Raw genomic sequence first — 27,491 nt, 5'->3', positions numbered from 1 at the left:
AACGCACACACAAAAAACATAACAACATGGAGCACGCAGGGGGAAAGCGAGGCTGGATAACTAGCAAAGGAGAAGGCGTGTTTGGCGAGGCTCAGTTGGGTGAAAGGGTGGGCTGCAGCATTGGCGGAAGGGCAAGGGTGGCAGCTGAAAGAGCTATGTGCAGGTCAAAGAGGATGCCACCTAGCACAAATGAGGGGATTGAGGAGGGTGGGGGGTGCAGAGCGCTAGGCAATGGGGGGCACTAGGAATGGGCTAGTGAAACCGGCCTTCAGCAACTTGACGGGCGGTGAACACACTTAATCACACTTTAATCGCTTTAAAAACTAGAATAATAAATTTGGAAGAAGAAGAAAATAAATAAGTGGAGCTAGAGTGCTCCTGCACAAAAGACCAATTGGCCCCAAAGCGTGGCGCCCCCACAGGTATTTATTTATTTATAACTCAAGGTCGGCGTAGCCCTTGTACGATTCCCGAGAAGATTCCTCCTTGATCCATGGGGAGATCTCCTTCTAGCTTTCACCCAAGATGTGTTGTGGGATACAAGGGCCTTGGCCCCTTATTTATACAAGTTTGGGGGAAAAAGCTATGCTTTTCCCCCTTGGAAAAATCTATTACAAAGGCTTTTTCAAAAAGACTATCGAAAAGCTCTTTTTTTCTCTCTTTTTTTTTTAACAAAAGAAAAACACAAGTAGCGCTAGCATTTTTTTTTTCGAAAACCCATGCTGCTTTTCTATTTTTAATATATAAATATTTTTATATATGGGCTGCCCGGCATTTTCTTCCCTTTGCCTTTTTTTTTTTTCCCCTTGCGCGATTTGTTGCCGCCCGGATGCCCATCACGTCTAGCTGCCCGGTGCTGCTCTTCGCTGCTGGCCAGCGCCCACGCTGTATGTGCCTGTCTGCCTGCGTGGCAGCCAGCCACCATCGCTTCTGCTGCCCACCTTGCGCTTTGTTGCACTACTTTGCTTCTCTTGCGCTGAGTCTTGCTGGACTGCTAGCCAAGCCTGCCTCTGACACGTGGCAGCACCTGTGCCATGTCATCACCTGCTGCAGCCAGCCGTGTCAGTGCCTGTATCAACCACACGACAGCGCCACGTGTCAGCTACATGTGCCACGTGTGCCATGTCAGCTGCACCTGTACATGTGCCACATGGCAGTGCCACGTGTGACTGGGCCGCGTGTCAACTACTGACTGGGCTGTCCCACAAGGTGCCTCAGCTGCTGCTTCCTGCAACAAGGTAAGAGAAAGACCAAAAACATGCACATGTACATACAAATGGGCATGCACAAACATGTACTCACACACACACTAAACAAGTATCTGTATCCTCACACGTGTACAAACTTACATATGCATATACAGATCAAATAAACATGCTTAAAACATAATTACAATGCTTAAGAAAAAGAGGTAAAATACTCAGTCCTGTAACAGATAGGCAAAGGGGGACAGTAGGTGCCTGGGTGGGGAGCGAGAGCTCCAGCTAGCTAGCTTGATACTCACTGCTAAGATCAAGCCAGCACCCAACCCTATTATAAGACTTTTTGCTATTTTTAGCTAGTAAGATTTTAAGCTATCTAAGGCCAATCCAGACCTCATACTCGCTAGCACTTAGCGTCTTGAGAGGGTCCTATTAGGACCTAAGCCTTGGCTAAGATGTAACCCTAATCCTACGTTAGCTTTAACCCTAACCCTAAACTTCAATTGAACCTAGGTTAGCACGTCACCTTAACCCTAGGTCATCATACCCTAGTTAATATTGTGCTTTCCTATCTTTAATTAACTGGTTCTTAGAGGATTAATATCTTCCCAAGTTGCACTGAATCTTAGACTAAAAGCCTTCATTCCTCAAGTCCTTTTGCATTCACAAAGTAATCCATGGTACAGGTTGTAAGCACTTATACATATGGGTTCTTAACCCAATACAAAAGGATCACACTCCTAAGGTCTACAAAATCAATTGGCTGCCAAGTACTGGTTGTAAGCACTTATACATATGGGTTCTTAACCCGAAACAAAGGGATCACACTCCGAAGATCTACAAAATCAATTGGCTACCAAGTAAAGGTTGTAAGCACTTATACATATAGGTTCTTAACCCAATACAACATAGGGACCACACTCCTAAGGTCTACAAAATCAATTGGCTAACAAGTACTGGTTAGTAGATCCCTCAGTAATACTTTGCCAAAGTTGATGTTGCTGTAAATTACAGCTTGTTGTCTTGATTGTAGAGCCTCCAAAAGTGATGAATTTGAATATGCTCCCAAATAGACATCTCCAAGATATATAATACCAAAGTAATACTAAGTATGGACAATAAGTCCAGCCAATGATTGGTGAATGTCACCATTTGGCCACCCAATTGGTCCACACGTGCTTTCTTATCATGTATGTACATTGGACTGGTGTCTATCACTACTGCCCATTGGTGGCTCACGGAAAAGCTCTCACCGAATCCTGTTAGATCATGGGAAGAGTTCAAGGAGAGGTTCTATGCTCAATTCTTGCCTCCCAATGCATTGAATGAGATAACAATGAAGTGGGATTGGGTAAAGCAAAATGAGGGGGAATCGGTAAATGCATATGTACAAAAGTTTTGGAAAGTGCTTTTGGAGGTGTCTCCATTTATGCATGTCACCGAGGCGGAAAGGAAGAGAAGGTTTCAATCGGGATTGCAACCCGTGTACAAAGCGGGACTACAAATGTATCCTTGTCATACCTTACACCAATTAATCGCAGCCGCCACCACCACCGAACAATTGGAACTCAAATTGAGTCGATCCAATAAGGCTAAACCCTCATTTCAAGGCAAAGAGAGAGCTGTCCAAAACCTGCAAAATGATGGACAGCCACCTAAAAAGGACCAAAACCAAGATAAAAATGGTACAAAGGCTCAAAATAACACTACTAAGAAGCGTCCCTTCAAACTGAGAGACTATGGTCTCACTCCGGAGCAGAAAAAGCAATATATGAGTGAGGGGAAATGCTTTACTTGTGGTAACACCGAGCATATTACAAAGGCATGCCCAAACAAGAAAAAGCGTGATAATGCAAATGCATCAAAGCCTAATGTGCATATGGTTCCGGATGTGCAAGGCAATACTTCACATGATAGCAAAGATAGGGTTGTATGTAAAGCTTGGGGACAGCTCAAAGATCAGCCTGCTTTGTTCATGTTTGATGATTGTGCATCTGAAAATTTCATATCCACTCAGATGGCAGCTGCTTTGGGTATTGAAGTGGAGGACATGGGTCCTCAAATTGAAGCAAGGGCTGCCTTTGTTAGTAGAGAAGTACAGGTCACGAAAGTAATGAAAAAGAGTGTTTTTGCGTACTTGATTTTTGTATGAGATCATGTTGAGGAAAATAATGTACATGTAAACACTCTTAGTAATGATAGGCTGAAATTTTTGCAAGAGCACAGTGATTGTTTTGCTGATGAGTTACCAAATGAGTTACCACCTATACGACAGAAAGATCATCGCATTGATCTTGTGCCGGGTAGCTCACCACCTAATAGGCCAGCCTATCGTGTAAGTGCATCCCAAAAAGAGGAGATCATGAAGCAAGTGAATGAGCTTCTTGAGAAGGGTTTGGTTCAGCCAAGCTCTTCCCCATATTGTTCACCCATCCTCTTGGTTAAAAAGAAGGATGGATCCTTTCGTATGTGTGTGGATTATAGAGCTTTGAATAAGCTTACCATCAAGAATCGGTTTCCCAATTCCACGCATAGACGACATCCTTGACAAGTAGAATGGATCGGCATGCTTTAGCCGAATTAATCTCAAGAGTGGATATCATCAAGTGCGTGTAGTGTCTGAAGATGTACACAAAACTGCTTTCAGGACAGAATTTGGGCTTTATAAATATCTTGTTATGCCTTTTGGCCTTACAAATGCCTCGGCTACATTCAACAGAATGATGGATCGCATATTCCGTGGGTACAGGAAATTTACAAGTGTCTTCTTTGATGACATCTCGAAGACCGAAGAAGAGCATAAAAGCTCATTTGGCTATTGTTTTTGAAGAGCTCCATAAGCATAAACTGTTCATAAATGCAAAGAAGAGTGAGTTCTTCTTGTCAGAGATACATTATCCTGGGCTGTTTCTAGCCGTTTGGCTTGGCCGTTTGGGGAGACCTTGAGCCTTTGAGGCTTGCACCTTGGGCCTTGGCCCTTGCCTCTCTCTTGCCTTGAGGTTCTTAAGGCTTGAGCCTTGGGGCCTTGGGCCTTGGGCCTTGCCTCTCTCTCTCTCTTGCCCTCTCTCTCTCTCTCTTGCCCTTGCCTTTCTCTCTTGCCTATCTAATATCTATATAAGAACAAGGCTACAAGGCTACAAGCACACACACACCCCTTCAAGTTTTCAAAGTTCAAGCAACTCTCTCTCTCTCTAGTCTCTCTCCCTCAAGCTTCTTCTAACTTAGTAACTTCCAACTCCCAAGCCTCTCACACAAGGCCCTACTCTCTACTATCTAGACTCTCTCTCTCTCTCTCTCTCTCTCTCTCTCTCTCTCACCTCTCCCTCAAGCCTCTTAAGTCTTCTAATTGTTGTAACCTTTTTGGTCTCATAGGTCATTTTGGCCTTTTGAGGACGCTACTATATCATTTCATTTCTCTCTCTCTCTCTCTCTCTCTCTCTCTCTCTCTCTCTCTCTCTCTCTAGTAGACATTAATACAGCTTTCTTTCTTTCTTTCTCTCTCTCATTTTGTATCTACTTAATTATTAATACAATCAACCCTCAACGCCTTCACTCTTTAATTGGCGTATTTTGTTAATATGACTTAAAAGCTTATCATTTTATGACTCAAAAGCTTACCATTTTATGTAAATTTGTGCTCATTTTGATGTACTTCCAAAGTAGAACAAGTGTAGAGTAGAAAAACTTTTAAAAAAAGTATTTTTTGAGTGTCGTTCCCTCCCCCGTCCCCGTTCCCTACTTATGGCTGCCCCCCGTCCCGTCCCCGTCCCCGTCCCCGTCCCCGTCCCCCGTTCCTTGTGACTATGCCTACTACGCACATGATTGAGCGGTATTTCTTTTCGCCAGGTATGCGGAAGGACATAGAGGCACATGTACGTGCATGTATCACTTGTCAAAAAGTCAAATTTGATAGACAAAAAGCACCAGGTTTGCTTCAACCATTACCTATTCCCACGCAGCCATGGGAAAGTATTACAATGGATTTCATTATGGACTTGCCACGTACCCAACAGGGTAATGATGCAATTTGGACAATTGTGGAGGTTTAGCAAGCAAGCTCATTTCTTGCCGCTCAAAAAGACCATCAAAGCTGAGCATATGGTTAAAATATATCTTGCACAAGTGTTCAAACATCATGGAATGCCGAAGTCCATTGTGGGGGATAGAGATCCCAAGACTACATGTCTCTTTTGGCGGGCCTTATTTGATAATATGGGCACCAAATTGGACTTCTCATTAGCTTATCACCCTCAAACAGATGGGCAAAGTGAGGCTGCAAATTCAGCTGTGTTGGATCTCCTGAAATGTTGTGGCGGATCAGAAGTCTTCTTGGGAGAAGTACTTACCGCTTGTGGAATTTGCATACAACAACACGGTGCATGCATCTACGGGAAAGGCCCCGTTTGAGATTGTTTATGGTAAGGTGGTTTTGCCACCCATCCTTCGCACAAAGGATGAGATATTTGCAGCTGATGAGTATGTAAGAGACTTGGATATTGCTTTTGCTCAGGTGCGGATAGCCATTGCAAGGTCACAAGACAAGCATAAAAAGGCTGCCGACAAGCATAGAAGGCAATTGGATGTTAAAGAGAATGATTAGGTATAGCTGAAATTTGAGAAAGCAAGACTTGTAAAGAGGCCTGGCAAAGAGGGTGCATATCCTAAGCTTGCAACCATGTACTATGGGCCTTTTCGAGTGATCGAGAAGATCAATGAAGTGGCTTTCAGATTGGCATTACCTAGTCATTAGCACATACACAATGCTTTTCATGTGAGTCTCCTTCGCAAGTATGTAGGGCCGGAGCCCAGTGAAATGGTCATTGAGGATCCACCAGAAGTGGATGAGCTTGAGGAGATCTTGCAGCCAGAGCAGATTGTGTATCACAAGGAACGCAAGCTTACTGCAGGCAAAGTTGTGAGGCGTTACCTTGTGACGTTTAAGAATTATCTTCCCATTGATGCTAAATGGGTGGATGAAGAGTTCTTCAAAGATTGCCCGCATGTGCTTCAGACATATTAGGATGCTTTTCAGTTGCAGACAACTGTTTAGAAGCCAGGGGAGATGTCACCATTTGGCCACCCAATTGGTCCACCCGTGCTTTCTTATCATGTATGTACATTGGACTGGTGTCCATGGCAGTTGTTTATGCCCGGGAATGATGCCACTCATGTGATACTATAGACTTGGCTTTCCGTTGGGACTTGTGCCTCCGTGTACATGCCCGGAAATGCTTGGTGGATTGGTGTTCCATTGGGTCTGGTACCTCGTGTACTTGCCTTGAGCACGTCTATTTTGGTATAGTCTCATGAACGGGGATTGTCCATACCAATGTTGCATTGCATAGCATCTTTATGTGCTTGCCTGCAAATGAAATTGCATGCTGTTTTCATGCTTGCTTGACCAATGTGTAGTTTCGGGTAAGGGGACACCCGCCTGAACCGTGCGTGTGAAACTGTCTGCTGACAAGGTTGTGTGGCATGTGAACAGGTGGTAAGTATTACCCAATCTAGGCTCAAATAGCCCTTAGGACTTAGCCAATATTTATAAGTGAGTGCGTTCCCACTTCATTAAAGTTTGGGCGCCCAAAAGTCACTTATAAATTATGACCGCTTCCAAGTTCACACTCACTGAAGTCCCGAGGCGGACAAGACTCAATGTCCAGGACCTGATCCTCCCCTTTTACTCATAAATGGGCATCTCCTTCACCTGATTGGACCCCAATTCACTTACTTATTAAGAGAAAATTCGTGTTTTCTCTTCATGAAGATTTTTGGAGGCAGAAAACTCTGTTTTTTCACCATTTCTCTCCATTTCCGAGCTCTCCATAGCCATACCCAACTTGCTAGGGTGTTTTCCAAGCTTCCAAGAGTGTTTCCAAGTGCTAATCACTCTCCTACTCACTCCCAATGACTGAAATTCAGCAAAACAGCTCTCATTTTTGCTGTAATTTCTGGTCTTTTTGCTGAAAACCCTAATTTCAGCTCTCCTTTCTCAAGTTGAACCATAGGGGAAGCTTTCCCAAGGTTCCCTTCATCCTCTTGAAGACTTTTGTCGCGAAGAAAGGCAACAAATCAAAGATCTCAACACTCCAAGGACTTCCATCGCGAAGACTTCCGCTGTCATCGACTCTACTTGCTATTGGTAAGCTTTTATGCTTAAATATGGGTGCAAGTAGCAGGAGGGAGGAACCAGATTACAAGATCATATACCCTGTGTAGTGTTCTCTTGTCCTACGTGCTCTCTTGCATGCAGATTGTTGCTACCATGTGTTGGTGGAACAATAGAGAGCAGATGGTAGGGAACATGGACACTTGAGAGGGTAGTGTGGGTTGCAAGTCTACATCGACAACCATTTGTTTGCAATACTGTATTCATATGCATTGGTATGGAAATCTGGTCAAAAATGCCCATGACACTATGTACTTGATTCTCCCAAGATCAATAAACTTTATTTAAGGGAGGGATCGGCCGTTCCGGCTCATTCAACCAAGTTACAATGAAATAGAAACACCTTTGATAATGTCATGTGCACACACATGGACATAGTTTAGGGCAGTAGCAAGTCCCTGACACGCACCGGAAGGCATCCTTTTGGACCAGGACCACATCAGCCAGGCATAGAAGGTGTTTCACTTCAGGTCGGCAGCATTTATGCATTTATGTGTCCATTGGAGCTTGCCAACCAGCAGTCGGCCAGTTGGAGTGACTTCCAAGAGCCTATATAGGGCTAGGCGTTGAATTCATTCTTTTCATCTGATCTCGTTCTTGGGGGGCAGGTCAAGAGTGAATCTATTAAAGGTCTTAGGTTACCTTTTTGGAAGGCCAAAGGCCACAGAATGTGTACAGTCGTATTGACATCTTTTGTACCATTTAATATAGCGATCTCTATCTCTTTTCTCTCCGTCTTTGTTGGTGTCTTGCAGCAAGGTTCCTATTCAGTTTACTTAGGGCTGAAAGAAGGTACACAAAGCTTCTACACATGACATTGTTATCACGGTGTCAGGCTCAGCAAAGCTAAGTCCTGAAGGTGTCTTGGGAAGGTCCATAGGTCCAAGAAGAGTAACACGGCCAGGGTAGAAATCCCATGGGGCTAGTCGATGTCAACAAAACCCAAAGGAATGGCAGCCCTGAGGGTCTTATTTCATTTGGGGCATACCAAGGAAGGTTCTCTGGGAAACAGTTCCATGAGATGATCATCATCCAAGGGATGGAGCAAAGATGCCATGATCAACCCTCCAGAAGGAGACCATTGTTGGCATGAAGGCAAGGGGATAAAGTGGAACAAATGCCTAGATCTCAACACCAGATTTGGAGTGGAATCAGAGACATGGCAAGGTTTTCAGTGAAAAGGTTGTGAAGAAGGAAAGATGACAAGTTTGGGAGTCCGTGAGGAGACAAGGGACGATGACAGTCATCCAAGGTCAAAGGTTGGAATCCCGTCATCAAGTTTAGCAGGAGGGGATGTCATGTGCACACACATGGACATGGCTAATCAGCAAATAAACAGTAGTTTAGGGCAGTAGCAACAGGCACCGGAAGGCATCCTTTTAGACCAAGACCACGTCGGCCAGGCATAGAAGGTGTTTCACTTCAGGTTGGCAGCATTTATGCATTTATGTGTCCACAGGAGCTGGCTGAACAGCAGTTGGCCAGTTGGAATTGAATATATGGCTTGGGTATTTATACCCCCTTCTAGTCCTGGTCGGCCAGTTTCCTGGGGTCGGTTTGCTGAAGAAGCTCACGACCAGCATTTAATACCTATATTTATGTTGTAAAAAACCATGTTCACACTTATGACAGGCTGGCCCTTATGCACTCTTGCTATGGACTGCTCTGGGTTACCTGTGTGGGCTACCCCGCCGACAGCAGGCAAGGGCCTGATGCCCTGTTGGCTGCCTGTCCAGAGGCCCTAGGGCTGGCCGCCGACAGCCCTTCCATCCCATCACATGGTAGGTGGGCACATCCGGGGCCCTCCTGGCCCTTTGGGGGTGGTTCTACATCTCCCCCATGCACCCACATAATTGATCTTGGGGTAGCCCTATGGGCTGTCCGCATCCCTACATGCGAATCCTACATGTCTACTCAGAGGTTTGGCATCCAGTATCATACCAGATACACAAAACCACTGACATCATTCCAGAGGGAGACTCACAGGGCAGACTGGCACTGCTTCATGTGCAGGACAATACACACCTCACCTTGGACGCATGTGTAGAACAATGCACACCTGACCTCGGACGCATGGAGTGGAACCCTAGCTGACTCGTCCCGGATTGGTGGGCTCACATGGGACCAGTTTTCCACTCCAGGTCTTGCACCTTCTTGTTCAGATATGTCCACGTGGCATCCAAGTGCGAGATGCACTTGACATCCCCTTCTGCTTAACTTGATGGAAGCTGCAAAGCCTTCAAATAGTCCATTAATAAAGCCGGATAGTCGTCGAAGAACTCTTTGTCAAGCCATACCGCTTCGTGGGTCCCTCGATCCTGAAACTTTGTGAGAAACTATCTTTGTCTTCGGCTTGAGCCTTGCTTGAAGCGGTGCAAAAGAATTTGTTCTGGAACCATCACTTCAACTTCATCAATGATATCTGGTTCCGTTCGTCTTTCACTATATAGTCAAGCACTGAGTATTATGGTTACCTCAATTGGGAGACAGATTCATGACAAAATCCATCGATATATCATGGAAAGGTCCCTCAGGAATTGGTAAGGGCTGTAACAACCCTATCTTCTTCCCACGAGGAGCTTTCACCTTTTGACAAATATCGCATTGTTGCAAGTATGCAAACACATCTCACCTCATCTTTGGCTAATAATATTGTCGTTCTAACTTCTCCAAAGTCGAATTTATGCCCCGATGACCACCAGTAATGGTGTCATGGGTGTCGTAGAGAAGAGCTGCCCTGAACGACTTCATGACACATAGTCGGCCTTTGTAGAAAAGCCAACCATCGCGTATCAAAAAGTGGCATGGTCCTCTGGTATCCACTGCCTATTCCCACAGTGTACCGAATTCCTCGAAATCCGGTCCGTGTACGTGTGCTTCATGTCGTCTAGTCTCGTACCAACAAGGTCGAGTCTAGTGGTCTGAATCAAAGTCATATGTCCCTTCCTGCTCAAAGCATCGGCCACTGGAATGGCCTTTCTTGGAAGGTACTCAATCATTCCACCAAATTACTAGAATATCTGGCTCCAGTGGTGCCATCCGTCAATCCACTATGCACTTGGCATTGTCTGAATCCAGCGTAATGCCTGATGGTTAGTGCGAACCTCAAAGTCACGGCCATAAAGAAAATGTTTCCAATGTCTCAAGGCCTGAATAACTGTCGAGGAGTTCCTGATCATAGACCGAGTAATTCTTTTCCGCGGGCAGTGAGACATGTAAGCTACTGGATGACCACTATGTTGTAATACACCTCCCATTGTGATGTTATTAGCATCGGTGATGATCACTTGGAATGGCTCATCCCAAGAAACAAGCGCTAGACAAGGCGCTTCTGACAAAGCCACCTTGAGATTCTTGAATGTCTCCAATGCTCATGGAGTCATTCGAATCCGTTGCCTTTTAGTCTCGACACCCTTTAGAGGATCGATGAGATCTGTCGAGAGGTCAAAAAACTTGTCTATGTGGGTGAAGTATGCCTAGCGCGAAGGCGGTCGAGATTGTTAATTGGGAAGTACCACAAACTGCTTATGACATCAGATCCTTTGTGGGGCCTATATAAGGCTAGGCATTGATTCATTCTTTTCACCTGATCCCATTCTTGGGGCGGGTCAAGAGAGAGTCCATAAGAGATCTAAGGTTATCTTTTTGGAAGGCTAAAGGCCACAGAATTTGTACAGTCATATTGACCTCTTTTGTACCATATAATATACTAAAAATACAGCTATTAAACAGATCTTCTGCATATGACAAATAACCTTTCTAGCAGCTCAAACAGGACTAAAAGGCATACAATAAGCAATGTTCCCAGAAGACAACCAATGAATGAAGTGATAAACAAGATGATATAATCCCAGAAGATTATGCAGCTGACTCTAATAGCGTTCCTTATCTCTCTTCATCTCTCATAAACCCAGTTGATGCTAATTCTTCCATGGCAGAGCTTGGGATGCTCTGATACCATGAGAAGAAATAGGAATTATGCGAAAGCTAAGGATCAACAAGCTCATACACACACAAGAATTCAACTATGAAGCTTGTACAGTGAGGAATTAACAAATGATGATTACATGAACACAAAGTAATTGTGTGAGCCAAAGCTTGAATGATGTATTAATCAAATGAACAAAATCAGTTTGGGAACAATATACGCCTAAGAAGGCACTTCAAACTAGAGCTAATTGCTGGAAATAAACCTCTAACTCCCTTGCTAATCAAAGCAATTACAAATGTTTATATAGCTAAAGCTAAGCTCTCTAATTCCTGCATAATGTTACTGTTTTCAGCTGCAATATCTCATGAACCCTAATGCTACACTTGATGATACTCTGTGGGTAGGTAGAGCTGATTGTGCTCTGCAACATTCCAGAAGACACCATGGTCAAATTCCTCATGGTTGGTGAGATACAAGCTGATTTGTGACCACCTGTCAAAACTGTCCAGTAGGGTGTAGGAAGCTCTGGTGGGGACACCCATGTCTGACTAGTGTGAAGCCGGTTCAAGTCCAGGCAAATGCTATGGTTGATCTCTTGCCGGGAGAGATACAAGAATGGGCAGTCTATAGACTATACTCAAACAGTCCATACTATAAACAGTCCATCTAAAGGCCATGCATGTCAAACCAGCTAAAATCTATGGATCTGCTAGATGGCCCTAATGTGCAAGCTATCTAAAAGACTCAAACGCCATCCTTGGAAGTTGATCTCTGTCCACTGTGTACAGATGGGAAATGTAGGTGATTGTCTCGAAGAGGGCATCAAGGGAGGAGGCAGTCTATCTGAAGGCCATGCATGTCAAACCAGCTAAAATATATGGATCTGCTATGACCCTCATGTGCAAGCTATCTAAAGACTCAAATGCCATCCTTGGAAGGCGATATCTGTCCAATGTGTATAGATGGGAAATGTAGGTGATTGTCTCAAAGAGGGCATCAATGACCAACGACGCCGCCCCAAACTTAGCCAAGACTATCGCATGTGGTACATAGGGCTTACCCCTGATCATGCATGAAAACACCATGATCTGCACTCTCTTTTTCCTCCTCTCCCTCCTCTCCCAAATCACCTTCCCAAAATGGAGCCCCATACATCATAGCTGGCCTCACCAATGTGTCAAACAACTAACTTTATATGCTAGGTTCTCTTCTTTTTTTCTGTTTTTTTTTTCGACTAGCTTTAGGTCCAAGATCCTCCCGTAGTTACTGTTTTTCACCGCCCATAGGCGTTTTTAACTTTTTTACCTACCCATAGGCGATGCTACCGAGGAAGCACCTTGTGGGGTTTTGAACCGAGGACCACCTGGTCCTAGGCAAACAGCTTAACCACTTGGTCTATCACCTCATTGACTTTATGTGCTAGGTTCTTGGAAGTAGGCCTAGATGCACTGTCCCTCAAAACAGACCAAAGAACCATATTCTCTCACTAGGCGGGTCTGCGCACCCACGCATGCGTACATGTGCGTGCGTGTGTGTGTGTGTGTGTGTGTGTGTGTGTGTGTGTGTGTGTGTGTGAGAGAGAGAGAGAGAGAGAGAGAGAGAGAGAAAGAAAGTTGTATTAACGTCTTCAAAAGGCCAAAATGACCTATGAGACCAAAAGGTTACATCATATCCATGAGGTACATCATCCTGGGTACAAAATAGTAATAAAGAAAGATAACAAAAATCTAGAACTTTAAAATCTGATCTAGGTACATGAGCAGAGAGCTCTCATATCACCCTAATACATCCCTCATGGGCCGCTGTGACATGGTGCTCAAGGTGGTAAAACTGAGCTGGCACGAGAAGGTCCTGCGATGATGGGAGATGATGGCCCGGATCCTCCTATGGCAGCGCGGCCGTGGGCGAGGACCATGGGGTCTGGGGTGTCGAGCTCTGCATAACTTAGTGGCTCTGTCGAGTGTCACACCTCTCGGCCGAGCTCCTACACTAGCCTGTGGTCTGGGTATGATGGGTGGATCGGCGCTCGGAGTGCTGGTATGGAAGAAGTCGGTGAGAGCTCTCTGTGCTGGTCCTCGAGCAAGTACAGCTAATCTAGATCTCACTAAGGACTCCCTGTGTCTACGAAGCTCTAGAAGAAAAAGTCCCAGGCATCTCTGATCCGGGAAGTCCATGAACCTGGAAAGTGGTCCGAACCCAGCACGGAAGAGGCAGTGGAACCTCCCCTGAATCTCATAGTATACAGGGCATCGGCATATGTAATGGTCCTCTGTCTCGGGCTCTGTGTGACAGAGCTGGCATATCCTGTCCTCTATTGCAGCCGCCCTAGGCCCATATCTGGCAGTCTCCACTCTGAGAGAGAGAGAGAGAAGAAGAAGAAGAAGAAGAATGTATTATCGTCCTCTGGGAGCCGATAAATGGCCCATGGGACCTCCACGAAATTATTACAAAGCTGTAAGAAACAAAAAACAAAGCCTCCTCCCTTCATTGGAGGGAAATACAAAGCCTTCTCCCTTCATGGGAGTGATATGGAGCTTGTCGTATGGTCGCATTGTGCTGTAAGGTAGCCATGATGTTTAGAGAGAGAGAGAGAGAGAGAGAGAGAGATTAAACGTGTACAAAAGGCCAAATTGGCCTATGAGACAGAAGTGTTACAATGTTCCCATGATATATCTCTTCCTAGGAAAGTTATATTAAAAGTCTACAAAAGACCTGAAGGGTCTATGAGACCAAATGTAGTACAAAAGTGTCCTTGATGAATAATGAACCATGGACTAGATAAAAATTGTGCGAAAAAATAGCTACAAAAGCTAGGATAGCCATGTGGTACTACATGATGCCGACGTGTGGTCACACAGTGATACCAACCTTCTCTGGAACCTCCCAAAGAGCTGCAGCAATGTCAGTGGCCTGGGGTCGAGCCTCCCTATGTCGTTTGAAGATGTCGCAGACACGCAGCTGGCGGCGGGTAGGAGGTCACCCCTTCACGGGTTGGGGACCTCTGGCTCTTGGTATGAGTCAAGCTCGCTCTCTGGTTACCCTTTGAGTGCTAGAGGTCGAGGGGGCCCGTATCAAGTGGGTTGAGCCTGGTCTGTAGTCCTCACTGTCGAAAGATGAGAAAAGAAGTAGGCCTGGGAGGCATCCCTGTGACCTCGGTCCTGGGGTTGCCATCTCGGTATGCCTTCACAATGTCTCTGGCGACGTTTTTTGAATTGTCCAAATGTAAGAACAGCACTAACAAAAGCTTAATTCTTAAAATACTTTAAGAACAAAACTGAATATATACAAAGAATAGGAAGGGAGGAAAGAGAATGACATCAAAAGACTTGATTCTCTCAACCTAACCTACTATTTATACCAAAGCTGAAACATTTACAATGAAAAAATCTTACTAGATCTAGTAAAATCTAAATTTCTAACTAACACGAAAGCCTTCTCCTAATCTAATGAATTGCTTAAGTTCGGACTGAATCTACTACTCTAAACAACTCTCTCTCTCTCTCTTGGCTGCTCCCAAAAAGGCTGGGAGAAGATGTGTAGAATGGGGACAAAGAGGTCCTATTTATAGGAAAAGTATGCCAACCAGTTGGCTTAGTTTATTGCACTAAGCTACATTTAACCTTAACTACATTCATACATACCCTCTTTTGTCCCCTTTTAAATTGAGGCTCACAAAATGGGCCAATTCTCTACAAAATGCTAACCATGTCTCTCCTGTACATGTGGTGCATGCATCCCGGGACTGGCGCATACGACACCAGAATATCTTTTAGCTTTGCTAAGAAGAAATTCTAATACAATCCTTGGCCTTCCTTTAACAAAGGCAGGCCAAAAAGATTGTACATTGTATTGCCATGTGGTGCACAAAAAAAGCAGGACAACCATATGAACCATAGTTGTCAAAAATGGCACTGGCAAGATCCAACCCCATTCCCATGTTTCTACCCAAGAGGAGCCATCGCCAACCTTGTCGAGACATCTACATCCCAACTTGCCAGCCAACACTTTCCAATGCTGTTGAGAACAACCTTGGAAAGCATTGATAAACAAATTGAGGAAGGCCACGTTGAATAAAAAATGTCATATCACTTCAAGCTGGGATAAGAAAAGATAAAATGCTGCCTAGTTGTCACAAGAAAAGATTGTGGACATTGTTCTTGAGAGCCTATGTGCAGCTGTCTGACTGCAACCAACTTGTCATGTTGAGATTTTCATGCGCAACCTTGTGCATTGCAACTAACCCTATGACATAGCATGATAACATGGCATTGGGATCTGTTTTAATTTTCTTTGTTTACCATTTCCATTAATTTTTTTAGTAAAACTGAAAAAGTATACTCTCTCGGAACACTGGTTTGAAAATCACTTACAGTCCACAATTCCTTGCAAGTCAAGTGGGTATTATACAGTTCAAATACTTTAGCATAGTAAAACCCTTGAGAATCAAAGGGCACATGATAACTTACCGTCCAAATTTCCTTGCAAGTCAAATGGGTGTTATCGAATTCAAATACTCTAGCATAGTTAACTCTTGAGACTGAAAATACCCATAAATTTATTCCCCAAAACCATAGCATTGCGGCCTGCATGTCGACAAGTTTGAAACATCAGCACAATGAAAAATTCAGAAACTCTACCAATCTTCAAAGATTATAATAACTTATAAGGTTGCCTGCATTATCAAATAGGCAAGTCTACTTAAAGAGGATAGCAAGATAACAATAAATCTACCCTACTGACCAGCAAAAAAAGCGGGTTATAATACAAAAAGGTCTCATAGACAAGATTGTTGCGAGTTTCCACACTTATGCTCATCAAAGAGTCCGCTGCTACCTACAAAAGCGAACACAACAGCATGCCTTGATAAGACCATCATACATCCTCATTTACATACAACACTAACACTATTATTTCTCCCAATCCTCAACCACTAACACTATCATCTGGATTCAAAAGCAGAAGATCCTGCCATGAGTGTGATTAAACTCTTTCGATCGCCTTTATTACTTGCTTCAAAAAGGGTTTTTTTTTAAGTTACTAAATCATTGGCATATGCATCCAATGCTTCACACAAATGATCTTGTTGCCTACATGGCTCTTTGAAAGAAAGTTGCTGCTTCCGGATGCTCCCTATTGATGTATTGTAGGGCTAGATACTTACCTTCAGTCTTTTCTTTTCTTTTCCAGATAGTGTATCAGATGTCATATGGTTGTAACTTTGGTCTCATAGGTCACTTTGGCCTTTTGAAGACGTTAATATAACATTTCATTTCTCTCTCTCTCTCTCTCCCTCTCTCTCTCTCTCTCTCTCTCTCTCTCTCTCTCTCTCTCCACACACATCATTGTACTACTTGTTTGTCTCATAGGCCAATTTTGGCCTTTTGCAGGCGTTAATATCTCTCTCTCTCTCTCTCTCTCTCTCTCTCTCTCTCTCTCTCTCTCTCACACCAGCTTGAGATTGAGATTGGCCGATATAGAGGTATACCAGCTGAGGCCAGGATATGCCGAGTATGCCATGGGGAGCCAGAGACAGAGCTGCATTATATATGCCATTGTACTGCATACTATGAGATACGTGGTCGTTTCCACTGTTTATTCAGAGAGGGTTTTGGACCACTTTCCAGAGTCATGGGGTACCAGGACCAGAGGTGTTTGGGATTGTTCTTGCTGGAGCTGCGGAGACATAGAGATAGCCTGCTTAGGCGCACAGCGAGCCAGACTCAGAGGCACATTACAGATTTCTTTAGTCCAGCCATCACTGCGCCAGATGGACCACAGCAGCAGCAGGACATGGATACCGCCCACACCAGGGGTACACTGATTGATCGTGCGACTAAGCTTGGGTGGTTCAGACGCCCACGACTACGGAGGAGGGCATCCCAGCATAGACGGAGGTTGCAGCGGCAGATTCGGATTATTCTTGCGAGGCATGCCGGACACCCAGTCAGGGTGTTGACCACAGAGGATATTGAGGAGATCCGCCAGTGTCCGATGCGGCACATATTATGAGATGGAGGCCCCTCCGTCCCACATGATATTGTATCCCCTCACTATATTCCACTCACCTCCATAGCGTACCCTCCCCTCACTATATTCCAGTTCCAGTTTCATTTTCTAGGTGCCAGTAGTATCATCTTTATTTTTCATTTTCTGGGTTTTTTTATCCAGACATTGTATCAGATCCACCATGATGTAACTTTTGGTCTCATAGGTCATTATGGCCTTTTGAAGACGTTAATATAACATTTCATTTCATTTCATTTCTCCACACACTTTTTCTTTTCTTTCTTTTCCTTTTCTTTCTTTTTCTTTTCTTTGGATGACCGGAAGAACACAGTTGTATTATTTTTTGTCTCATAGGCCGACTTTGGCCTCTCGTAGACGTTAATATATCTTTCTTTCTTTCTTTTTTTCTCTCTCCACACACACTTTTTTTTAGTGAAACCATTGTCTCATTAGAAGAATCGATGTACACTCATAGTTTTCCTAGAGTGGGGCAGCTACTACTTAGTTCAGAAATAGTGGAAAAACACTTCTAGTTGCTAAAAGGAAAGGTCTCCGAGTTCATGAGAATCTCGGAGGGATTGTAAAAGGGCTCTCTGGAAGTAAGCAAAGAGATGAAACGAATCTCCAAAGAAGAGCAGCTGATTCCGAGCATGGTAGATAGTCCACAATGCCCAGAATCTAGTCCAATCAAGGAAGTCTATATAAACTGGTACTAGAGGAGAAAGACAACCAAAAAGCCAAAACATTCGCCCAAAACGCCTCCAAGGAAAACGAGCCTAGTGGTGTCTGGACAAGTCATCAAGAAAACCCCAAGAGTGCAAGCATCACCAAAGAAGGTGAGGCGCTGTCTTTCTAGGATGGGAGCACCGAGCATTCGCGATATGCCACTGTCTTTCTAGGATGGGAGCACCGCCTATAAGAAGCATTCACAATATGCCACTGGGAATACCCCAACCACACATCTCCATAGAAACAATCGTTGCTTGAGGGGCAATCCGCTCTTCCAAATTCTTTTCAACGCAGGTTTTCCACCAAGCAAAAGATTTTGACATATTCCAAACTCTAGAGGTTATTTGCATGGTCCTCAATCCATGGAGATGGTAAGAGCAACTTGTAAGCCTTGGCTACAGACAATTGGTAAAAAGGCACAAGAGTATATCCTGGAAGGTGCCTATCAAAACGCCAACCTTGGAGTCTCCTTGCTTCCTCAAGCATTGGGACTAGCTGAAAAGGTTGCATCATTTCCGAAATGACTCAAAAAATTGGCCTGTGATGCATCCCCAAATTACATTGCTTGTTGACAGCTTGTGGAAAAGTGAAAACATAACCATTTTATCCACGATGTCACATAGTGACAAATCCCCAATGTAGACAGATTGTAGGCCTTTCTTAGATGAGACAAAGCAAGTGGTCAATCAAATACCATGCTCCAATGCATACCCTGTAGCAACATTGAGTTACCCCAATTCGGAGGCCTACCGGACCATTGTAGATGATATAGGATAGCTTGCCAATCTTGAATAAGAGCAGTCACATATGGAGAGCCCAAAATATGGCCAATGAAACGCCCAAAGACTATATATATATACCTAGATGAATCCATGAACATGCCCAAATTCACCTTTTAGGAATGTGCATGTTATTTACTCATGGTAGTCAACCCACAAGACTATATAACTATCAACTCCATTATGCATAGTATGGACTAGATACTACGACATCCCCACTAACGTCATCAGTGCCCAATAGTGGGTGTAGAACTCTGTATCAAGATATGCTCACACACACGCACTCCACACACACACACACTCTTTTTTTTTTGTAAAAAGACTATCATTCTCTCTCCACACACACACACACATACCATAGTCACCAGAAACGTTTCGGGGTTTTTGACGTTTCAGGGTCTTTGAGGTTTCGGGACAAAACGTTTCGTCTTTCGGCTAAGAAACGCAGAGGTTTCATAATTTTTTCTATATAAATACAATAAAATGGTTTAGAACTTGTAGTTTGTAGAATTATTTGTAGGCCTACCTAGTGCTAGCTAGGCACTTAAAATATGGTAAAAGCTTAGGCAATTGTGGTCACAATTGGGCAATTAGGGAGTTGTGGAATTGTGACTCGTGAGAAATTGGGCAATTGTGAGAAATTAGGGATTTATGAGAAATTGGGCAATTGAGAATTTAGAGAATTGGGAATATTGGGGAATTGAGAAATTGGGCAATTGAGAATTTAGAGAATTGGGAATATTGGGGAATTTGTGAGAAATTGGGGGAGAGAGGAGGAGGAGGAGGAGGAGGAGAAGAAGAGGTGTGCGAGAGAGAGAGAGAGAGAGAGAGAGAGAGAGAGAGAGAGAAATATTAACGTCTACGAGAGGCCAAAGTCGGCCTATGAGACAAAAAATAATACAACTGTGTTCTTCCGGTCATTGGAAGAAAAGAAAAAGAAAGAAAAGGAAAAGAAAGAAAAGAAAAAGTGTACATGTGTCTGGATACAACTGTGAATCATCATGGATCGGTGGAGCCCATATACAAACAATATAAAGGGGGGTGAGGATGTGGATGGAGTGCTAAGGCAAGATGCATCTCTATATGCTGAAGGGGTAGTACAAGCATGCTATGCAGATCTATGTCTAACTCCATCTAGTGCCATAAGAGGGATATAAAATATCATACATCGCCGATGCTGAGGCTGTGAGTGGCGTGAACATGTACCCTGAGTCTGAATGAAAGCGAGCTAGCCTCTCCTGTGTCTCCATATGGTATAGCTGCTATCTCTCGGGCGGTGACAGAGTCGGGGTGCTCTATGTCCAATCTGTCTAGGTCTCCTCCTGGCTCTCAATTCCTCTGCTCTCTGTGCGGTCACCCCACGTGGTACATCAACTGGCACTGGCATAGCTCTCTGGAAGAAATCTGTGAGCCGGGAATGTCTCCCACCCCTAGTGGGAGCGGGTGTCTGGAGGAGTCTCTCTCGAGAACTATGAAGCTCTAGTAGTAGTCTGCCAAGCTGTCGCTGGTCCGAGGCCTCCATCAACTGATGTAGTGAAGAGTGCTCCTCAAACAATCCTGGATATCTATCTCTGACCCCCTGGTGGGCTCTACATCTACATACAAAGTGATCCTCAAGTCTCCACCTCCTCGCAGCACAATCTGCATATCCACTCGGCTCTGGTAACCCGTGCCGCTCTCCCAGCCTCTATCTCTAGCTGATGTGATGAGACTCGTAGCTGTCCAATAGCAACGCGAGAGCTGTGTGGCATGTATACATCCATATACCGCAGTCGCTGTATAAACCCATCCCCTGAGATGCTCATAAAGTGGTCTCTATAATACAGCATCTTCGGTGGTAGTGGGCTCTCTGGTGCTGTCCATGTCTCCTGTATGTAGCGCTGCCATATGTCCTGTCTCATCACTCTGTTCCTCTCATTGAGAGAGAGGTAACCCGTAGAGCAGACTGATCATACTGAAAAGGTGGCAACCGCTCAATGTCTATCCCATGATGTGAGAACCACTGTAGCATCTGTGCATACCAAGATCCAGTGTGTCCAGCCTCGGCCAGCTGTCTGGATGCCTCAAAAGCGCGGCGGGATAATCTCTCCGTGGGCATCTCCCTCATCCTGTATATAAAGGAGATCGTCTAGAACAATGCCTCCACTGCCATAGGTGGTGCAGCAAACTCAACTCGAACAAATGCGGGACGGATGGTTTGCTGCGTATCATCCTCGAGAGCATCAAGATCTATGGTCTCTCCAGCTGTACCCATGTGGAGGCTGCAAGCCCTGGTGCCCAAACCGCTGCTGCATACATCAAGGCTGGTGTCACTAATGTATCAAAGAGCCACCCCTTCGTGCGGGGTTCCTGAAAATGTGCCTGATGACACTGACGCTCAAGGCCAGCAAGAGCTGCATGCCCCCGGGTCACTCTGTCTCGGACTGCCTGAGCCATGGAGAAGCGTCCAGCTGAGCTAGTAAATGTGATGCCAAGGTAAACATAAGAGCTCACCACCTCGACCCGCCCTCTTGCTAATGTGAGAGTAGTGTGGCTCCTGATTGCGGGTGAGGTGTGGAAGATCATAACCTTGGTTTTCCCAAGGTTCACTGTGAGACCCCGCTGTGCGCAGAAGTCATCAAGAGCCACAAGGTGTCTTTGAAGCCCAACCTGCGTGTCGGATACCAAGACGATGTCATCAACATAAAGCATAACATGGACAATAATACCTGATAGCTCAACCCTAGAGCCTCCTCCCTGTGTGATGTAGTCGACCACCTCATCAATATAGAGCCCAAAGAGCGTGGGGGAGAGCGGGCACCCCTGCTTCACACCAATGGTGCTAGCAACTGTGTCGGACAAGCCTCCTGGGCATCGGACTCTCCCAAAGACTTGCTCATATAGCCTGTATATGCCCCACATCATGTCTGAGGGTATGCCTACTGGCTATAGTCGCCGAAAGAGGCGCTCTCTGGGAACAGTATCAAATGCCTTGCGGAAATCCACAAAGCAGCAATAGAGCCGTTGTCTCCGTGCCTTGGCAAGATCAATTAGGCACCTCAATGTAAAAATGTGGTCGATGGTCGAGAAGGCTCGTCGGAAGCCTGCCTGGCTTGCTGCTCTCAATCCCCCATCCTCTGCATGAGTGCTCAGCTCTGCCTCCAAAACTATCCCGTATAGTTTGGCCAATATATGGCCAATCATGATGGTCTTGTAGATGTTTGGGCTGCACGCGGAGAGAGAGAGAGAGGATGTTTGGGTTGCACGCGGAGAAAGAAAGAAAGAAAGATTTTATTAACGTCTTCCAAAAGACCGAACTCGGCCTATGAGACAAATCGGTGTACCTGTATGGGGTATCCTCTGTCATCCCAACAAAATGAAAAAGTACTGAACTAAAAAGCTGAATCTGGGTGTGCAATAAGTACAATGAGAGAGAGAGAGAGAGAGAGAGAATGAAAGCCCAACATTTTAAAAAAAACACTTACACAAAATTTTTAAAAAAGACAATTTGTTTTTTTTAGAAACGAAAAAAAATCTCCGTTTTTGAAACGCGTTTCTGGCGTTTCTGGTTGTGGAGTTTCTCAGCCCAGAAACGCGTTTCTATGTGACTATGACACATACACACTCTTTTTTTTTGTAAAAAGCTATGTTCTATTGCTTCACTGTATAAAGAAAGAAGCCCTCAAAAGTGAGGCAAACTTCTTGAAGATCGGAAACATTGAGCAAACAAGTCTAACTGCAGCTGGACCTCCATCTTGTGTAGTCTATGGCAATCATATAAAGATTGGCGCAAAGACTGGCGGATGTATGAGACTTATCAATCTGTATTGAGTGAAAAATCAAATGATTGCAATTAATCCATTGTCTTTGGTGATATCTTCCAAAGATTGAGAAATGCTTGGAGAAACAACATCCTTGAAATCTGGTAACCAAAGAAATAGATAATTTGAGCAAGAATCTTTGGTATGCAAACAAGCCAATAGTAAATGAGATACAGTTTCATGGCGATTTGAGTATCTAACACAAGAAGCAGAAGCTATCCTTCTTTCGGCCAAAGTCTCACCAACACGTAACACTCTAGCCAAGAATCGCCAAAGAAAAATTCTTTGCGTTAATGGCAATTTATTAGTCCTCTTTTGGAGATTTTGTTTCCGCCATTTGGTTGTTATCCATATTCCAAAGCCTATTCAAATGAGCAGTAATCCATGGCTCAAGAACTCTCAATCTTGATATGCGGGCAGTAGTGAGCTGTAGCATGGGTACTTTGGGAAAACCAAGCTCCTCTCTTTGCAACATCCAATCTAGCAACCTATAAGAGAGGTGGAATCACTTCAAATTGCTGCAATAAAGCTCTAATTTTCTACCATACATGCATGTAATGCATGCTCAATTTGTGCCTGCCGAGAATGTAAGAATTCTGCCATCCAGTGAGACAACATCCTGGATCAATCATGTATTTTTAGTGGAAAGAAAATATGCTTTCCTTGGCTCCTGAACTACCAAAGGTTCAAGAAAAATTCTGCTCCAGTGAATGCTCTCCAATCTCATTGAGTTACCTACCTCTAAAGATCTTCCAGACCAATGCAAATACTGGAGGACCTTTTTCCAATCAGCAATCAATCTAGTAGCAATAGGACGACCCAGTATCTTCCCTTGCAACTTACCAAGAAGCAAATCCCAATGCATACATTGCCATCTTCCAAAAGAATCCATTTTAAGTGCAGTGCACATAGCTACACAATCACGACTGTCCAAGGCTGCTCCTGGGCAAAGAAGGTGGATAGCAATGTTGCCTTTCTTACCAAAACAGGATAATGAATATTCAGAATAGTTGCATCTTTGGCGAACAAATCCATTCATATCTCAAGAGAGGAAGAGCTTTCTTTTGATGTCTAGTATTCCATAGTGGTTCCATGGTTTGAGACATGAAAGCAGTAATATGTTTCTTTGTCCATACAAATAGAGGCAAGAAAAACTGCACGTAAGGCATAAAGATGGACTATACTATCCTTAATCGCACATGTAAAAACCAAGTAGGCAATTGCCAGTAATCTAATTTTGCTTTCATCTTCTGGAAAACCAGTATGTGGCATCAAAAATAGACACATTCCACCCTAATGGGTAACCCAAATGTCAACAATTTGTGTCGACGAGGAAATCTGTCCAGGCCATAATAAGCTTTACCAATCCAAAGCTGTAAGTGGAAGTAATTTGGAATTGCCGAAATTAATGAACAATCCTCCAGCTTCCACAAACAATTGGAGAGCTATCATTAGGGTCTACAAATCTTGCGGATTTTTTTGGGAAAAGAAAAATTACTCATCAGCATAAGCTTACGCCACTAAATTACGACCATCATTCAATTGCAAACCATGCAGAAGTCCTTGATCCGTGAGTCTATCCATATATAGAAGCAAAGGATGAGTGTCAATTGCATATAGTAAAGCACTCAAAGGGCAACCTTGCCGAACAGATTTACCCAATATCCAAGGACAGGACAATCCTTTTCCCAATATACAACATGTACTATCTTGATAAAACCAGTAAATGACTCATTGCATCGTAGGCCCAAAGCCAAGTTTTGTCATCACTACAACTATTAAATCCCAGTGAACTATATCAAAAGCCTTTGCTACATCTATCTGCAGCAATAGTACATCCTGTTGCAAGTTTTCGCATACTCAATGCCCACATAAGCATTACACATGTTATTTGCGATTTGTCTTTTGAGTACAAAACCATATGGAGCTTGATGTAATCCTCTCTGCAGTATCTTTTTTCTCTCCGAATGATCGTCTTAGTAATGATCTTATAAATAACATGCATAAAAGTAATCGAACGCCAGTCTGAAAGATTCTGACAAAGCTGTTTCTTCGGTACAAATCTAACTAGTCCTTCTTTCTAGGATGCATGCAAAACGCCTCGCTGCCCCACGATTTATCGATCATAAGTAATAATGGATCCTCAAGCAAGCCCCATAATTGCAAGAAAAATTCTACAGTCAACCCATCCCATCCAAGAGATTTCCATTTGCCTAAGGCCATCACTGCAATGTGGATCTCCATACACGTAAATAGGCTTTCTATTTCAAAGACTTCCTGTACATCCATAATTTCTTTGACATTTTGAAACAATTCTATATAAGCATGTGTCATAGAAGGGGTTTTCGCAGGAGGTGACGCAAGAACTTGTTGGAAGTGAGTCACACAATCTTGCTCTAACTGCAATACATTTTGCATCCACTGTCCATTATCCTTTTGCACTGGTGATATGCATTGTTTTTGCCTGGTTACATGAAAGCTTTTAAAGAAAAGCTTTAGAAGAGCAACACTTATCCAAGCTAGGCTTCTGTCTAGACCTCACTTACCATTTTTGCAACTTTCTATAATTATTCAATTCAAGCTAATGCTTGGCATAACATATCTCATCCTTTTCTTGAGGAGACAAGGAACAAACATGGTTAATTTCTTCAAGAGCTTGCAATTGATTTTTTAGCTGCTGAATTTTCTCTCTGCTCACCCATATACCATTTACCATAATTAGTAATCACCCCTTGCATACGGGATGCAAAATGGTACCAAGCAATATCCATATCTTCATAAATTTCAGCTATCGAAGCAAGAACTACATTTGCAACCATGTCTCTGATATACTAATGAGTCAAATAACTATTGTTAATCAGCAGTAATCTCTTAGCTGATACTTGCAAATCATCTAGCGACATGTCAAAGTACAAACTCAACCATATAGGAGCATGATCAGAGAGCTACAAAGAATAATCCACCTAAATTCTATGTTGGAATTATCTGAGTCTTGTTGGATTATATATCATCTCCAGAGGGTCTATTGCATCATTTTCATGCTTGTACTGGCCATTTATGAGGCCCTGCATGTGCATATTTATTTAGGTATTTTCCCCTTATTTTTTATGTTTACAGCTGGCCGACCAGCTCTAATATAAGGGATGTCCCCCTTTCCCCCATTTCATCTCATTCTTTTGCATCCACTTGAGGTCATTAGCAGCTGCTTCAGCTTCTTACCATTGTACAGCACCTATGGGCTTCCCTCGTGCTCAGTTTTCAGCAATAAACATCAGTTTCCAGCATTTACAGGTCTTGTACCTGGGTCTACATCTGTGTTTCCTATATGCTTCACTTTCTTTCATGGTATCAAAGCAAAAACGCTGACCTGTGAGCAGAAGAGAGCTGCGTTTTCTATTTTGGAGCAAAGGCTTCGACAGTTTGCTGCGTTTTCTTCATCTGACGTTTGGAACTGTTGTATTCCTGAATTTTCAGCAAAGATTGCTGATTTTTATGCTGATTGGATTGCTAAAACCCTCTTCTAAGTGCTGAAGACAGGGATCTACAGCTTGGAGAGATCTTCCTTCTTCCTCTCCTTTTAGTTTCCCACCCTCCCTCCCTTTCTTCTTGCTATGCACAGCCTGAGAGGAGGATTTGCTGATTTTTTTTCAGCCCTTTTCTTAAGAGAAGGTTTCTTGTCAAAGGACATGGCTTCGCGAGGTTTCTCTACTGCTGCTCCTCCTCTTGATTCTCCGACACCATCACAGCCTGGATCCCCTACTCCCACTCCACATGTGGTTCCTATTCCCAATCTTTCCTCTTTGAGTTACCTTGGACCGAGACTCTGCACTCTAGCGTGCCCGACGCCACCGGGCCCCCCGTCGGCCACGATCACCTCATCAGCTCTAGATCCAGGACATGCTCCACCGCCATCAAGCTACCTTTCCACACGACATAGCTCAGGGAGACCTCTCGGCCATACTCATTAGCCCCATGCTTAATATTTTGGAGAGTGGTATACCATCTACTCGGAGCTGATGCTACTCTCATGTTTCTATGTTCTTAGTATTCCATGATGAGTTTCCATGGACAGTTTTGTATCACCCGAGTGAGATAGCTATGTTTATGTTTTCTTTCTGTTTTATTTTACATTCCATGATGAGATATGCCATGGACATTATTGTATCACTTTGGTCTCATAGGCCCATTGGGTCTTTAGTAGACGCTTAATATATCTTTCTTTCTTTTCTCATCCAGGTCTTGCTCCCACCCCTGCCCACATACCATCCTACAATCCTCCCCAAGTCAGTGACTCCAGGAGCCGATGTGTGGATGGTTATCTCCACACCTCACTTGGTGGACCCTGCTTTGAGAAGCATATTGGATGCTCGGGCTCGTCTTATCATCATCCATTGCATGACTCCATTTATACAGGCACAGTTTGTCTCTACCCGAAGTAATGCTCATCAGATGTGGACAGAGATCCAGAAGAGGTATGGGAGAGTTTCGAGAGTGAAGATTGCCAAATTGGAGTCAGATCTGGAGAAGCTTACATTCAATGAGTCAAATAACTTGATTGAGAAGATTGGAGAGTTCACCCATATCAAGCTGCAGCTATCAACATTCCCATCCATAAACTACTTGGTAAATTGCCTGCTTCCTTTGATTCTTTCAGAGATAATATTTATTTCCGTGATCCTCTCCACCCTTTGAGGAAGTCGTGAGTTATCTCCACGATAAGTGCATGCTTCGCCGAAAAGGAAAGTCAGAGTCTGCTTTTGTTGCCTCTGACAAGGACAAAGGCAAAGGCGGAAAAGGGGACTCTGACCACAACAACAACAACAAAAACAAAGGCAAAGGGAAGGGTAAATAGGATTCTAAGGAATCCAAGGACAA

At 44.0% G+C, this 27,491-nt stretch overlaps 1 protein-coding gene across 3 annotated transcripts in view; it reads right to left on the bottom strand.

Moving 5' to 3' along the window:
* Positions 1 to 27,491, bottom strand: part of LOC147634002 (uncharacterized) — a 57,243-nt gene that overhangs the window by 11,671 nt on the left and 18,081 nt on the right. For 2 of the 3 annotated variants that reach the window (XM_086805093.1, XM_086805094.1), the window contains exons 4-5: positions 16,043 to 16,135; positions 15,769 to 15,885 (exon numbers count right to left, since the gene is read on the bottom strand). In XM_086805093.1, the coding sequence (XP_086661219.1) occupies positions 15,769 to 15,885; positions 16,043 to 16,135 (210 nt within the window). The remainder of the gene's footprint in view (positions 1 to 15,768; positions 15,886 to 16,042; positions 16,136 to 27,491) is intronic. The other variant, XM_086805095.1, reaches the window with a different exon arrangement.

Source organism: Cibotium barometz, chromosome 11, assembly GCF_041138505.1.
Source record: "Cibotium barometz isolate CiBa-2024 chromosome 11, ASM4113850v1, whole genome shotgun sequence".
NCBI lineage: Eukaryota > Viridiplantae > Streptophyta > Polypodiopsida > Cyatheales > Cibotiaceae > Cibotium > Cibotium barometz.
This window is presented reverse-complemented; position numbering and strand designations above follow the sequence as displayed.